The sequence below is a fragment of the Mercenaria mercenaria genome, unplaced genomic scaffold (assembly GCF_021730395.1).
Source record: "Mercenaria mercenaria strain notata unplaced genomic scaffold, MADL_Memer_1 contig_1668, whole genome shotgun sequence".
NCBI lineage: Eukaryota > Metazoa > Mollusca > Bivalvia > Venerida > Veneridae > Mercenaria > Mercenaria mercenaria.
The window spans coordinates 1968-18628 of NW_026459663.1; the positions used below are offsets into that span (position 1 = coordinate 1968).

A 16661-nucleotide genomic window follows, 5' to 3' on the forward strand; every position below is an offset into this window, starting at 1 on the left:
TAAAGGTGGGCATTGCGCTCACTGGTGCAAGTAGAAACCGTAATTTATCTAACTATAAAATTGTTGCAAAAAGGCGTTAAACCTGAACACACACACACACACACACACAGAGGATCTTTTGTATTGTGTTCGAAACATGAAATACGTTTTGATGTAACTGCTGCACGATGGAAGATAAATTACCACACGTTCAATATGCATAGTGCCTATTTACCGAACTGTGTAGTTTCCCTATTTCACGACCATATGGTAGGGTATAACATGTGCAGTGATATTTTCCAACTGTTCTGGTGCCAGTGGGCCTGACAGTTCCGAAACATGTACCTTACATAAACTATTCCCAATCATGTGCAAATTGAACATATATTATTTGCATTTTATTCAAAATGTTCAAAAAGTATTATAAGTAATATAAAGTTTAACTTGCATAAACTGCAGAAAAACTTTAGTTCGATATATAGTTCTCCCTTGATTAACATTCTGCAGTTCTTGTCAGTAAATATACAGGGAAAGAATATTAAAATGTTCACTCTCACTGTTTAAAAAAGAATTATTAAATGTGTTGTATTCGTAATAATTGATTTCTACAATATATTTCGAATATAATTTTCACATTTTCAGTCACTATTATAGACAGAAATTTGCCTAAAACTATAAAAGTTTTGCCGCAGACATTCGTCTTTGAGTACGGAAGATCGGTTGTTCTACCCAGGTACCTGCCCGTGTCTGAAATCATTCACGGATGGGCACCTGGGGTCTTCCTCTACCATTACAAGCGGGGATGTCGCATGTCTACTGTAATTGTGTCAGTGTAACGTTATACCCAACAAGAAATTGTCTTTGATTAATCCATACCCATATGACAAAAGGCATGCTAATTATTTGCTTGGGGCCTCCGTGGCCGAGTGGTTAAGGTCGCTGACTTCAAATCACTTGCCCCTCATCGATCTGGGTTCGAGCCTCACTTGGAGCGTTGAATTCTTCATGTGAGGAAGCCATCCAGCTTGCATACGGAAGGTCGGCGGTTCTACCCAGGTGCCTGCTCGTGATGAAATAATGCACGGAGGGGCACCTGGGGTCTTCCTCCACCATTAAAAAGCTGGAATGTCGCCATATGACCTATCATGTGTCGGTGCAGACGTTAAATCCAACAAAAAAAGTTTGCTTGGTTCTATAATTTGCGAAAAGTAGTATATTTGGTTATTATATTGTAATAGTCTTGAATAATTTAATTTATTCAATGAATGAAAATATACATACAGGTGAATGAATGAGAAGTAAAATAGGTAAGTTTTCATGGGAGGCTAACTCATATTTTCATATAGCTTTTGTTAGAGACTGTGTAAAAGTTTATATACATGTATAAGATTAAGGAGGCAGTATACTTTGTCACCAGGGTAAATTCAAGTGGAACCGTGCAATTTATTGTACTTGTGTAATTTAATGTTTAGCTGCTACAATCTCAAGTTCGTTTATCTCTGCCCCTGCAAGTACCCCATCCATTTTCTAACATTCCGCTTAACTTTTCAATACAACTACTTAAATGCCGCAAAATTTTGTTCATTATTCGGAGCGAAAGACTCATAAAATTTTTCGGTAAATAGTGGCTGTTTGAAAATAGTACTTTCAAGATAAAAGCTAAACAATTTGCGCGGTAACTGACACCTAACGGTATGACGTCGATGACGTCATTTTAAGACAACAATGTTTTGAAGCGTTTCTGCGGTAATTTTATACCAGAATGATAAAACAAGTTTGCCGTAAACATTATCACGTTAGCTTCCGGTTGGGCATGCGCACATAGAACTACAAATGTTAAGGCAAGCTCCTCACAGCGGTTGCCTTCCCTTGCGTTCATTATAACCGCTGCATTCACAAGATACCACGTGACAATGAGAAAGTCACATGACACTGCAACATAGCGTAGACGCCAAAGAAACCAATTCCGGCAGCTTCATTTGTCAATTGTCCAATAGATATTTTTGACAAAAATCACATCAATTTGTTACTTGAACAATTATGTGCGCGAATATAACCATCTAGATGCGAATAATGCAATTCTTAAAAAATAACCAAATCTGGTTAAACAACTCGTGATGGCAGTGATTTATGTACCGTAAAGGGAAGTAATTGCTGCGGGGAGTTTGATGTTAAGGTATACTACCTCCTTATGACAAAGTTAATGACGGTCAAATTTTGTTTTCTAGTTCATGGTGGCTGGAGTACCTGGTCGTCATGGAGTTCGTGCACAGTGTCTTGCGACCTCGGTATGCAACACCGTGATAGGTCTTGTACAAGCCCTTATCCTAGTCTCTCTGGTGACCACTGTTTCGGGGAATCCAGAGAAGACCGAATATGTATGCCTGGTGCATGTGCTGGTGAGTATATGTATTGATTCAATACAGTCTTATTCTTTTATTTCCTTAATTTCGATAATACCATCTAAAGGGACTGACCCCTAGACCGTACAGCAAAAAAATAAATTAGAAAATATCAAGATTACTATATTTCTTAAGAAGGCTTTAAAACTTAGTTACTGATAAATTATGTGTTATTGAAACACACGAGAATTAGTTATTTTTACTATTTTTTCCAATAAAAAATGCATCTTCGCGGTGTACCGAAAGAACACTGCCTTAATTATCAAGCTTTATATAAACGGTCGTTAAGGTACTTAAGGCCATCTTGAATTTAGAATGACCTTTATTTGATGGAGGGGTTGGGATTAAAAAGATAGTGAACCAAAATGTTCAAATGCAACTGTTTATAGCGCAGTTTGAAATAACAAAGAACTAAAATTGAAATTCCGAAAAATAAAATTAGATATTTTACCTGTAATTTGAGAAATTTTCAGGAGCATTTATAGATATTTTTGAATTCATATTCTGAAGTTAGATTTGGCAGTGCTCAAAAGTTTCTCACATGTATTGTCCTTTAAGTAATGATTAATTTATTTTACCGAAATTGATGAAGTTATGTGCTGCTTATCTCACGGAAAATGCTCAATTCAGATCTTTGATGAAAACGAACTTTTCGGCACTTTTCGCGATAACTAAATAACATGAGAAATTGTATATTAACAATCTATACATATAACCTTGAATAGCGAAATAGTGTTTTATCCATATAGATGCAAATATCTTTCGAGATAATTACGAAACCTCTGGCCACTGTATTTCGGCATTCTCCGCAATATACATTTGGCCGCGGCAACCGCTGCACGAACTGCTAAATATCGCACTCGTTACTTTCTCGCAATTGTGAAACATCGGGTATTTCCGTATCGTAGCAGCCTAAATATATTCTATATACATTCTATAAAAACTGATATTTAAAGAAATCAGATATTTATGCAAAACATAGCTAGAGCCATTTCAGAGAACAATTAGATCAGCTGACATAAAATGAAGAGAAAAATTTCTCTGGTCATATTTGCTTAACTTTAAAATCACATCCAAATCACACTGATGTAACCTGGTTGTACTACTCATACAAAAATTGGTTTTCGCTTCACCAAATACAACCGTTTCTCCCAGTTTTCCACTAAAATTTCAAAAATACATCCACAATGGAATTTAAACAAAAACTAGCTTTAATTTAGATCTCTGTGGCCATGACAAGTGACAAAACTAGTGCTCAAAAACCTGTCCGCCATTACGCGATCAGATGGTTTCTACGCTGGCTCCATTAGGTTAGTTAGGCATAAAGGCCGAGCTGATCAGATTGTATTTTTGTTGTGAATAAAAACGCTTTTCAACTGATATCATTTTACTGGTCAGCGGACAACTTCCAAGTTGGATGTGTGTGTGTGTTTTTTAACTTTGTTTTGTTTTTTGTTAGCAAAACTGTTTAATTGCTGACCTTGAATTTATTTAGCTGAGCATTAAAAGGTAGTACTTTGCACGATTATGTCTCGCGTACAAGCTGAAACCGACGTATATAATGCTTAGCGTAAAACACATTTGACACAAAATGTCCTTTGTATGTAAAAATATTTTGATCTGCAATTGCCATTTGTATTTTGCTAGACGGCGGATGGTCACTGTGGGAAAACTGGGGATCATGCACTGAGAGTTGCGGTGGCGGAGTACGTACACGGTCAAGGTCATGTACCAATCCAAGTCCTTCATTGATAGGCCGATCCTGTGTAGGGGATTATACTGAAGTCAGCACATGTAACAGAACAGCATGTCCTGGTTAGTATGATGTGTACATGTAGATCAAGTAATAATGAAATTACAATTTACATTAAACAGATGAAGAAATAATAACTAAAATTAAACTTTATCTTTTAACTTATACTTTTATACAGGATGATGGTAGTTGTGTAAAATAACTGATAGCTAGAGACAGATAAAACAACAAATACAAGTAACGAGGGTTTGGATTTATTAGGAATAGTCATTTTCCAAGAACGCAGTTTCTGAAAACAAAACCCCACAGAACGCGTGTTATGTTTAACAAATAAACACAAATAACAATTACATCAAGGAACACAGTGGGGCACCGCCTTTAAACGGTCAGTGACATAACACCATAATGAAGTTTAAACCCATTAAATACCCATATACCCTCATCTGAATCAAGTTGCACATCATTGGTCTTGAAGAAACGTACGAGGGGTAACGATAGATGTCTTAAATCATAAGTACCAATACGGAGCTTGATTTATTAGATATCTAAACAATAATATGTTGAATTTAATTTTATTTATTTACCATGTTGCTCAACAGAACACAATGTGGCATTCACAGCGTACAATTTATACCAAAATTCTTCAAGCAACACTATCCTCCTGTTCCGGAACACCTACATCAACAATGGAAACGCGTATGACACCACCACAGGAAAATTTACATGTAATGTTCCTGGTGTGTACCATTTTGTTGTGACTTTGTTAAAGCAGTATCAAGTTATTAACTCTGTATCTGCACATATAAGAATCAATGGTAGCAATAAGCTTCTGCTGTACTTACGCACAAAAGGCGATGACTACAATGAAGTATACATGTTGACTGGTGCTGGTACCTTCCATCTGAACCGGAATGATGTCGTAGATGTTTATGGCGTTCCTAACTATTTTTATAGTGTAACTGATTCTTACTTCACTGGTTTCTTGATAACCCCAGATCAATAAAGTCAGTTTATTAATTATTAAATAAACGAAATCATACAAAAATCAGAAATATAAAGTAGAAAAAAAAACTATTAAATAAATCATTTTGATAACAGTTAAAGATGATAATGAGACGTAAGCCATATTTTATGGTGGCAAATGTTGGAGAAGTATCATCTACTACACAGAAAGTTGGGGAAATCATAATAATTGACAGCTATTCTGTTTTAAGAAGTAACAGGAAGAAAGGTTTAAAAAAACATGAAAAGTTAGGGGTTTTTTAAATTCTTTAACGGCTTGATTGTTTAATAAAAGCAAGATTTCAAAATGTTAGTCTATGGGGCTTGGTGTGAACTCGCGTATAGAAAACTCCTGCACTGTATGTTTTCATGAAACTTTACACAGTTGCACATTCACTTATATTCTATCAAAAGTTAAATAAAATGTGCATGCAAGGTGAATAAAACCTGTTTTACAACTTTTAATTTTTCATTAGCTAAAAAGTTGCCATCAAAGAAAATCATTCCAGATATATTTCGCATCCTTGTGTAAAATAACCCCACAGCTAAGTTTGTATGTTTAACAAACTAAAAAAACAAGACAATTATACTTAGGAATACAGTGGGACACCGTTGAAACGGTCAGGGATCAGTGGCGCAGTGGTTAATAGGCTAGACTTTAACGTCTGTGGGCTGGGTTCGATTCCCGGTCGCGGCTGATATCCCGACTAGTGTCCAGTGCTGGGTGATTTACTTAAATTAGTACTGTGTCCAGCAGTATCGGCCTAGACTGGATACTGCGAAGGTAAATATGACTCCTGCCATGGGCTCGAATGGAAAAAGTTTGTTCCATCCATTCACGGTGTAGACTTTTACCGACTACCCAAGAACCTTGACACTTTTTATAACTTTAGCATAAATGAAGTGCCATGTTTATTCTATGAATTTACTTCAGCTTTCTAATAGGATCACAAAATTTTAAAAGCTATGTGAAATGTTTACACAATCCAGCGGTCCTGTCCGCGAGCAAATGCTTAAGTTCATTTTAGTGATATTTTCACGTGGGTTTCATTTTAAATTTTATATGTTCTTTTTTACTTTCTAAATGATGAAAGATATATATTCCATATAATTTTTCCATATAAAATAAGAAATGCGCCTTTTATTTCACTGTTCCGAAATATTATTCAATTCATGGGCTATGGAGTGTTTTTCAATATATAAAATTAAGTGAGACCAAACAAGTATGTGAATTTGTCTCTTGTCTGTTCTGTATAAAAGGGAATGCGCATGGTGAATATAGGGGTATAGCTATAAGTATTTGCATTTTCTGTTCATATAATATTACTGTTTAATGAAAATTTTATATAAAAGTATTTTGAGTGAATACTATGTACCGCTTGACATAATAAGTTATAATTTGCACTTGTTTTTTGTTTCTGTAAGATCTTGTTCGTATTATATCCATAGCGGATTTTGAAACATTTAAAAATGACAATATATGACTTTTAAGCAATTTGTACACGTTTGGTTAATTACTGTAAACATCTTTAGTAACTTCATATAGTTGCATGAGTGTTGATTTTATCTGTATTGATTTTGTACATTCTTGTAAAATTGTAATGAATTTGCTCATTGCATATCTATATAATATATTTTTGTGAATATGTTCCGCTCTCCCTCGACGAGGAATTAAAAGTATCTATCTATCTATCTATCTATCTATCTATTTGTTACCACAGACACTTGGGGTCCGAACCTCCACCCACCCCACTCTCCTCCGCCTCTGATTAAGTTTAGATGGAAAAATATACTTTTTTAAAACACGCTGAAATGATACAAAATGCGTTTTATGATCGTCACCTATGCTCAGTAAATGGTAAAATGCTAAAACAAATATTGGCTAAACAGGGGTGGAAGAGAGTGGGGCGGGTGGGGGTCCGGACCCCAAGTGTCTGTGTCTGTTACTCGGTGAAAATGTTAAATGACTTAAAGCCACTGTAAAGGTCTGTAATAAGATTTATATTCTCCCTAATTCATGTCAAATATTGTCAAATACATATATTGATAGTTTTAATAATCATTGCGCTTAAGTGTAATGAATTAAATCATTTTAATGTGGATATACTAATGTCAAATAATTCAGTCTGATGTTAACTTTAAAACCGACCTTCCATACAAAGGTCATTTACCTGTTAGTAAGGATTTTCTGTTAACCAATCTTAGGGGTGCATGATGTTCCTTTATTTGTATCAATAAAACGACTAACCCTATAATAACATGCGGTCTACCAATAGATAAATATTTATCAATCTCCAATAAATATGTGAACAACCTTTGTCACAGGTTATTGAAATGTAAACAAACACCGTTAAATTTTCTAGTTGATAGAACAAAAGTGAAGATTTTTTTGCTTTATTATAAACTATTCTGATAATAGTTAGAAAAAGACATTTATGTGTTACTATTTAACATTAATATGATATATGAAAGATTAAACGCCGAAACTTAAGTTTATGGATTACTGTTTTGTTCATATCCTACCAACACCCACCGCCTAATTATCAAACAGTGATTGTATTTTGATCAGGTTTGTGAAACTCTAGGTAGGTTTCTACTAGATAACCTATTTATCAAATTTGGCAATTATACTTACAAACAAGTAATTGGTATCCCGATGGAAACCAACTCATTGCTGATTTATTCTTATACTTTATGAACGACGAGATTTCATGCTTAGTTTATCCACTGAGACACAATTGGAAATTATTGAAGCTTTTAGTGGAGGTAGGTTACCTTTATATTTGTATGTGCGCATGTCCATCCGGAAGCTAACGTGACGACTTACGACGGCGTTTACGACAAACTAAAAGTGTTTGTATATTCATTCTTTTGAAAACAAATCATGGACCTGTCTTCAATCTGATGCTTTATGGCTTAATAATGCAGAAATAATGAATAAATTGCCACAGAAACGCTTCAAAACAATGTTGTACTAAAATGACGTCATTGACGTCATAAAGTTACATGTCAGTTACCGCGCAATATCAATAGCTTTTATCTTGAATTTACGTAATCTGTGTATTTTCTTTATTTTAACTATTTTCAAATAACTATTATTTGCTGAAATATTTTTATGAGTCTATTGCTCTGAATAATAATCAATATTTTGGTTCTTTTTTGTAGTTATATTGAAATGGAATGTAAGAAAATGGACGATGGTAACCAATGTTATTTGGAATATAGTTGGGTGAAAGGTTACTTGTTACGGCCATTTTCAAATAAAAAGTGTAGCAGTTTGATTTGTAATACCTATTTTTCAGGTTCCGTTGATAATTTGTTACTTATATACTGAAATTAAGATCTAAAATTGTTCAAAGTTCAGTAGAAAATTGTGGTTTCTTGAATTAAATTGATATTACCATGGAAACGAAGCCCGTGACCTATGTATCTAAATGTAAAATTCAAAAGCGCTGACACTGGTCTATTTAAAAAAACTGACACTGGTCTATACAAAAAACACATCTTCGGCTTTTTATTTTCATTTCAACAATATCCATGAGAATAATAGCAGCATGCTGAACGATTTTTCCACGAAAAATGCCAGACGAGGGGTACTGCTGTAAGTACTCTAAGCTGTGAAATTTGTTTGAATAAATGCAAATAACACGAAAATAATATGTTTTAAAGCTACATTAACTAGAAAGATAATCTTATTCAATATGTTTTTATAAGAAATTATGAAAAAAAAGCAAGATATAAGCTATTTTAAACATCTCTGTTGCCATGGTTACTTAAACTTTAAAAAAAATAGGGTATCATGTACAGTGCTTGATATTTTGCTGATAATATTACCCAAATATTCCATGTTGGTCATAAACAAAATGGCACTGAAGCCGTCGAAAACCCCTATTTTTATACATAGTTGTTTAAAAATGAGAGAAAATGCGTTACCATGGAAACACGAGCCGCGCGACATATATATTTTAAGTTTATATTTAAAGGCTAACGTGCATACTAGTAAAATTATCAATTATGCAGACTTCTACGGATATCAATGAAACTAAAACACACTGAAAAGCGTTAAATATCCGTATTTTCCTTCTTCTTTCAATATGAAATACCTTTTGGAGGGTCATGTTCTTCAAACCTGGATAAAAACTGAACTTGAAGGGACAGAGACAAACGGAATTGAGATTGTAGCAGTTAAAACTTCATATTACACGAAATACAGAAAAATGCTGCGGTTCAACTAATTTGAATTTACCCTTATAAGGGACGATTTGAATTTTGAAATTGTCAATTTCCCCACCTTGATGGAGATGTCCCTAGAGCAACAACATACGATGTCTATATTTCACAACTTATTCGTATAAGAGTTTGCTCAAAGGTAGAGGATTTTAATGATAGACATTTTCATATTACCTAGAAATTATTACAACAGGGTACGGAAAGCTTTAAGTGATTATCACTACAGATCGTCGAACTGTTAGAAAAATACAATACTAACCTAAAACATTTTTACACATCCGGAATACTATGGAGGTGTAGTTTGTAAAATTCGGAAAATTAAACATAGTTCTTATCTTAAGCAAATATTTGTGAAATTGGTTAAAAAGTTTATCGAAAGAGGATACGATGTGTAAATCATGAAGCGCATTGCATGTTCAGTGACTGACCCCTCTACAGTTAGTTAATTGTTGCGCTTTCCTATTTGATGGTGCGATGACTAATAAAGTGTAAGACTACATGATGCTTTTCTCCTTAATCCTCCATACGACGGACGGAATGAGTTAAATATGTTTTGCAGCTTTCTTACTCGTACCCTTAAAAGTTAGGCTCTTGTTGTCGTAATTTTATGTTTTCTTAATCAATCTGGTATTTTTACGCTAATGTAAGAGCCTTTCTAAGCGGGGATTTTATTTGCATTGTGTTGTCTAACTTGTTGAAAATAAGTTAAGTGCGAGATTGGCATGCCCTAAACGCGTTTAAACCCCCAGTTTCCTTTATATAGGTCACTGACTTTTTTGAAGCAACCCGTGTGTATTGTTTTCCATTACAGCTTCTTTTTGTTGTGGGTCTACTTTCCATTACAACCTCTTTTTGTTGTGGGCCTAGTTTGTAAATGCGTGGCTCTGAGGCTGTAATTTTGGTGTTCTGTGCTTCGGAGAAATCTACCCTTACCTATTATCTTTGGTAGAATTGCAGGATAGTAAGATGGCGACGGTAAGCGATGGTAGAATGGTAGAATAGATATAGTAGGATAGTATTATAGCGGTAGTGTTATGAAAGGATAGATATGATACATTATTATCACTTTCCTACCATCCTACTTTCCTACTTATCCTAACATCCTTTTTTCCTTCTACCCTACCATCTAACTATCGTATTATCCTACCATCGCCTTACGTTCTTTCTATCCGTATATTAGTGCATACTGTACGCTAGGATGGACATCCAGCTAAGTGTGTGCGTATTTTGATTCCGGTTTAAGTAATTTATTTCACTTATACTTCATATTAATTTGATACTAAAGAATATGCTTGTAAATTATGCTGCTGCTATGTTATAAATTAATGTGAGCTGAATTTTTTATTATGTTGAAATTGTATGACTTTAACATATTATACGGATTTATATGCTAGTGTGGCTTGTATATACTAAGTTAAATGCAAACGTAACTTGCACTGATGTTATGTTTCTAATACAAATAGATATAGTAACTTAAATATACGCCGTCTAATTTTTCTGATAAGTTATGTGAGCTAAAATACTTCTACGACCTACTTCAACTAGGAAGATATATTCAGTTTGATAGCTGTAGATAAACACTAGTCGTCATTATTGTATCGTTTCCATTCAAATTTTAGAAAGGCCGGTATTTGATCGCTCATTTAGAATCCTGGTGAGAGTTGTATTATATAAGATCAATTAGAGTACTGATGGCTGCAGGGAGTGAAAGATCAAATAGGATCCGGGTAAGTGAGAAATATGAAAGATCAATTAGAGTCCTGGTGAGAGCGTATTGACTAACTGTGCAGTCTGAGCATGATCTGCACTGTTCGCCATTCAGTCAGTATCTATTTTGAAAGTATCCATTTTAACAGTAAAAAGTACTGTCAAAATTGAAAGATTGGCAAGTTCATTATAGAAATTGAGCAGGGTAATTGTTAATAAGTATTTTAATGAACATGACTATTTGTTCTTTAGCAAAGTGAATTATGACTTTTAAAATATTGCTTGTCAATAATGTTTCTTAAGATAAATCTATTTCAATACTTCAGTGTCAATGAAAAGTTTTTTATGTGTTAATAATTTACTCTCTGATTTAGCGTCGGAAATGTGGTCTGTTTTGCAAGAAATGTTTATTATGTTTATTCCCCTGAAGGTTTTTAAGTCGGTTCTTCAAAACAAATTGCATTCTTTATTATGCCTCATATTAGCCAAGTTGTCAATGGAAAATATCTTGCAACGTCAAGAAAAAAAACGAAAAACGGAAATTGTCCTTGGCAAACAAACTGAATAAAGGCTATGTAATCATCTTTTTTTTTCACATTCTTTCAAAGACTGTATTTCGGTGTATACTCTTTTAAAACCTCGACTTTCCATGGAATTAGACTCTGATTCTCCAGTTTGAAGGTTCCGTGTACACCGCCGTATGGATACATCTGTGGGTGTCTCTAAATTATAGTTTGGTACTGGTAACATGTGCAAATGATGATTTCTGGTCAACCCGGGTCTAGAAGTCGATAACAACGGTGTGTATGCATATCGGATCCCTCTCTGTGGTAAATGAGAAAACGAATCCCTCTCTGTTCGCGCCCTCACGCCCAGGTGGTAAACAAAGAACTCCGACGTCAGGGAGCTAGGAAAATCACAATTGTCGTCATGAACACAGGTTTGTGCATAAAAACATCTGAACCACGGGAAGACGTAGCTATATACCTTGGTTTTCTTATCGTTACAATTGTTTTATCAGTTGACACAAGTCCAAACGAAAATGGAATGTAGACAGAGGATACCAGCTGGGATTAATATCGTGCGATGTTTATAAAACTTCATGCAACTTTCTTTGATTATAGAGAGTATCTAGTACAGTACCTTAGATGTGAAGTCATTGATCCCATCTTATTTGTGAAAACACTCTATCTGTTTTTTATCATATTTCCGTTTTTCATTTATCACAGTGAGGGATCCAATATGCATAGACACCGTCCATAAACCGAGCTTTCTTCATTTACATCAATACTATAATAGGTGGGTTTCCACTCTTTCTGTTTCATCCGCTAAATCTCAAAATTTGCCCAAATCAAATCAGTCTTATCAAACTTTTTGAAAGGGTTTTCTATTGGAAATGGATCCCTTTTGTAAGTAGGTTCCTTTTTCTATCTTCAAATAGTAATGACTCTGTCGTGTTCTCTTCATAAAAAGTATTACAATTTAGTATTTAATATCTATTAGTAGGACATGCCTTTCTGCAAGATATCATTTTAGTTTCATACCAATGTCAAATTAAAACGATACCTTTAACAGTTTTTGAGATAACTCATCAACTGAAAAAAAACAATGGACAACATCAGATAGCGTAATTATACATTTACAACTGGTAAGCATAGCAAAACAAATGCATGCTATGGCACTTTTGTGACTGTGAATTACGATTTTTAAAAAGCTTATTACATAAACTAAAACGAAGTAAACGTATTATAAATACAAAACGTTACTTATCTGCAGAGCCAAAGATCATATAGTGAGAGAATGTCATGAAACCATTGTTCACTTTGTGATAAAAGCAACAAACTTGGCACATAGTTACCTGAGAGGATATCCTTCAGTTTGAGCTATGGACATATCTTGTAATTTTCAAAGTGGCCGTCATTGCCCTAGAACCTTCAAACAGCATAGGGTGATAAGATTTACAATGTATTATTGTTGTTGGGGTCACTCCATCAAAGGTCAAGGTCACAGGGGCCATCCGTTTGTCACACTTTATTTTTGATCAATAACTGGAGAACCATTTGACCTAGAACATTCAAACTTCATAAGATAATTGGACATGCAGAGTAGATGACCGCAATTGATTTTGGGGTTACTCAATCAAAGGTCAAGGTCACATGTTTCTGAATATGGAAGACGGTTTCTAAACAATAACTCGAGAAATACTAGGCACAGAATGTTGAAACTTCATTGGATGATTGGATATGCCAAATAGATGATTCCTATTGCAGCCAACTATCAGTGTCTCATTGACTTCCCCTTCTGTCCCCTATTGACTTCTTGCCTACTCAATATGAATTGAGGGAGACATGCGCTTTTCTTTAAAACCATCTTCTAGTTAACATATTGACGTTTGATTAATGCAGGACTCTCTTCAGATGTTGGTTACGGAAGAACAGTTTCATGCTCTACTTTCTCGAATACTTTGGAAATATTTTAATTTGTTTGTGTTACTGGTTACTTATTCATATATGTTAGATGGTATCACTGAGGACTTGATCTGGAAAGCATATAAACGACAAATATAGTCATACTTACTGTGTTAGTCAAATTCATTTATGATTTCTTCTTCTATTATTATAATGTTTAGCAGTTTAATTTATAACTTTTTTTTCAAAATGCTCTTTATTATAAAAATAACAGCTTGCTTACCCTCAATTCTTACGTAGTGGCATGTACATGGGAATACACAGTCATTTCTCTAAATGTTATGATATTGAGCCTTCTAGATATATTCTATATTTACTTTACCTGAAAAGAATTTTATGTCCGCTATAAAACACATATACATGTATATAGATATATTCTACAATATGTTTTTCAGTGTCAGTTGTGCCAGATGAATTGTAAGCCTGCTAAAATATTAAACTTTATAAATATAGTTTTGACTATCTTTTTAATAAATTCTAAAATAAGTATAGTACACTTATTATTTGTTATCAATCTAGACACCAACCCTATCAATAACCCGTCCGCTTAGCTCAATAGGGAGAGCGCAGATCTACTGACCTCGGGATCGTGAGTTAGATCCCAGGGCGGGGCGGATGTGCTCGGTGACGATTTGATAACAGATATTGTGTCTGAAATAATTTGTCCTCCATCTATAATACATGAGGGGAAGTTGCCAGTTCCTTGCAGAGAACAGGTTTGTACTGGTACAGAATCCAGGAACACTGGTTACATTAATTGCTCATCGTTAAATAACTAAAATACAGTTGAATAACGGCGTTAAAGGTCAGAGACCACCACTTCAAAAAAGTACGTGGAACTTACTGGGAAATAGGTAAGTGTATACCTGGGAATAAGGTAACGTGTTTGCGTTCTGATTGGTCAGTCATGTAAACAAACCCAGGAAGTGATTATTTTTTCAAAATTGATTTTTTTTTTCACTGCATCTACAGTATTTCATTACTCATTTTGACAAAATTTGCTACATTTAGTGTGTATTGAAAAAGTCTTATCAAACGAATTTCTCCTGCCATGCCAATGATGTAAACAGGGGGTCATCTCATTCACACAAAAAATACTTAAATAAAGTATCACTATTCATATGTTTTTCGTCCGATATTTTGATAGAATTAAGATAGTTCTTGAAAAGTACATGTTTCGATGTATGGAACGCCGTACACATCATAATGTTACAATGTAAGTCTATTGGAAAACAGTTGGTGGTCTCTGACCTATAATATGACTTTCGTTGGAAGCCATCACAGGTAATGTTTATGGCCCAAAATCTGTTGTAAATGATGTAAAAAAACGTTTCCGTGCAAAAATAAGCGTGATATCGGAATTTTTATTAAACTTTGGCCTCTTTTTTTAACAGTTGTGCCCATTTTTATCTGTATCTGTGCTTTTTGGCCAGAAAGGATCATTTTGATCTTTGTAATGTTAGAGAATGGTCAAAATTATTAGACTTTATTTCTATTTTTTTACGGAATGATTCGTATTTCAGCTTCCAAGTAAAATCTAATGCATAAATTTTCACGAAAAAATGCAATCTGACGACGACAGGGACCGAGTCTGGGCATATAAATCGTCAGGAGGTCACCTCAGAAAACTGTCCATATCTTTCTTTAAACTGAAAATTTCTCGATGAAACTTTGTAAGACATTTGGTACTGGATCATGTTTCACAATATCACTGTAAAACTGGAAAATGTGATATGAAACATTCATCTAAACCCAAAGCAAACAAACAACTCTACCAATAACCTTATCATCTGGGCAGTTACTGTTAATCCATCCATCTATCCAAATATTACTGCATATCCGAATACATTTACAGTTTTAAAAATCATTGAACATAAGCCCGTTATGGCATATTCATTGATAAATATATTTTAAAACAAAAGAATGGTATATAGGAAAGACCACTTACCTAAATATATCAGCAAATCTAAAATTGGTCACTATTGTCACGAAAACAACTGCAAAAAAGCTGTACAAGAAGTGGTTTCGTGCTACGTACAAATAAGGTATATATAGCAAAGGGAAGTAACTTCACAAATTGCTTTTATTTATCAGCTGTTATTATTATGTTGAAAACATATCATCTGAAAAGAGACACGTACAATAAGCAGTTGCACACTTCGTAGATATTTTTCCTAAGCAAGCTTTCCCTTGTTTGTCCCAATTTCGAGATAATGTAGCTGCAACTTTATAAAGTGTGATCTAAGCACATTTGCATGTTCACCATAAGGCGTAGTTTAAATTGTTTGTTTTATTGATAAAAAATATCAAATACCAGCAAAGTCGTATCAGTTATGCTAAAATGATTTATTTATATTACGAAATAACGTCATGAAAAATAATCTACTAAAACTTCTTGTTGGCGGCCATTTTGAAAATGGCGGTCATTTTGAAAATTTCACGAAGGTTCTATAGCCTATATTTTTGATGAATGCAGTGCCAAGTTTGCTGCTTTTATCAGAAAGTGAACAATTTCAGTACTATCACACATGATACTCTTTCACTATTAATAATTCTTAATTATGTTTTTACATGTCGGCGGCCATTTTGAAAAATGAAAATTTCAGGAAGGGTCTTTAGCTTATATTTTGATGAATGCAATGCACAACAACTGTGCAAAGCTTGCTGCTTTTGTCACAAAGTGAACAATTTCAGTGCTATCAAGCACGATATTCTCTCACTAATAGTGTTTAATACATTTAAAGGAAATGACGATTTTCATTTTTATGGTTTGTTCCATAAACCCTGTGATAATGTTAATGTTACACAGTACAGTGCAATGTGATACAGGTCAATACACATTACATATATATTCGATACACAAAACACCATTTATTGCCGATTTCTCCGTCATTTTTACATTTGCAAAACTTACATTATTGCAGACTTTTTCTTTGTATGTAACTAAATAAATCGTACAATTAAGAATTTTCATAACAAGATAATTTCTCTTACCTTTCATCATTTGCAAAGCTTCAATTTTCACACATCTTCCTTGTGTGTAACTAAATAAATCGTACGATTCAGAATTTTCATAACAAGACAATAGGTGTGGTCATTTTATCACTAATTTTAGCGTTT

The 16661-nt window shown here is 34.2% G+C and overlaps 1 protein-coding gene across 1 annotated transcript; it reads left to right on the forward strand.

Annotated features, from left to right (window-relative positions):
• Positions 1-812: 812 nt before the first annotated feature.
• On the forward strand, positions 813-6408 carry LOC128551781 (semaphorin-5B-like). Its single transcript, XM_053532695.1, has 3 exons — positions 813-2378; positions 4029-4196; positions 4734-6408. The coding sequence occupies exons 1-3, from the start codon at positions 2171-2173 to the stop codon at positions 5135-5137; spliced, it is 780 nt and encodes a 259-aa protein (XP_053388670.1). The 5' UTR covers positions 813-2170; the 3' UTR covers positions 5138-6408.
• The last annotated feature ends 10253 nt before the right edge of the window (positions 6409-16661 follow it).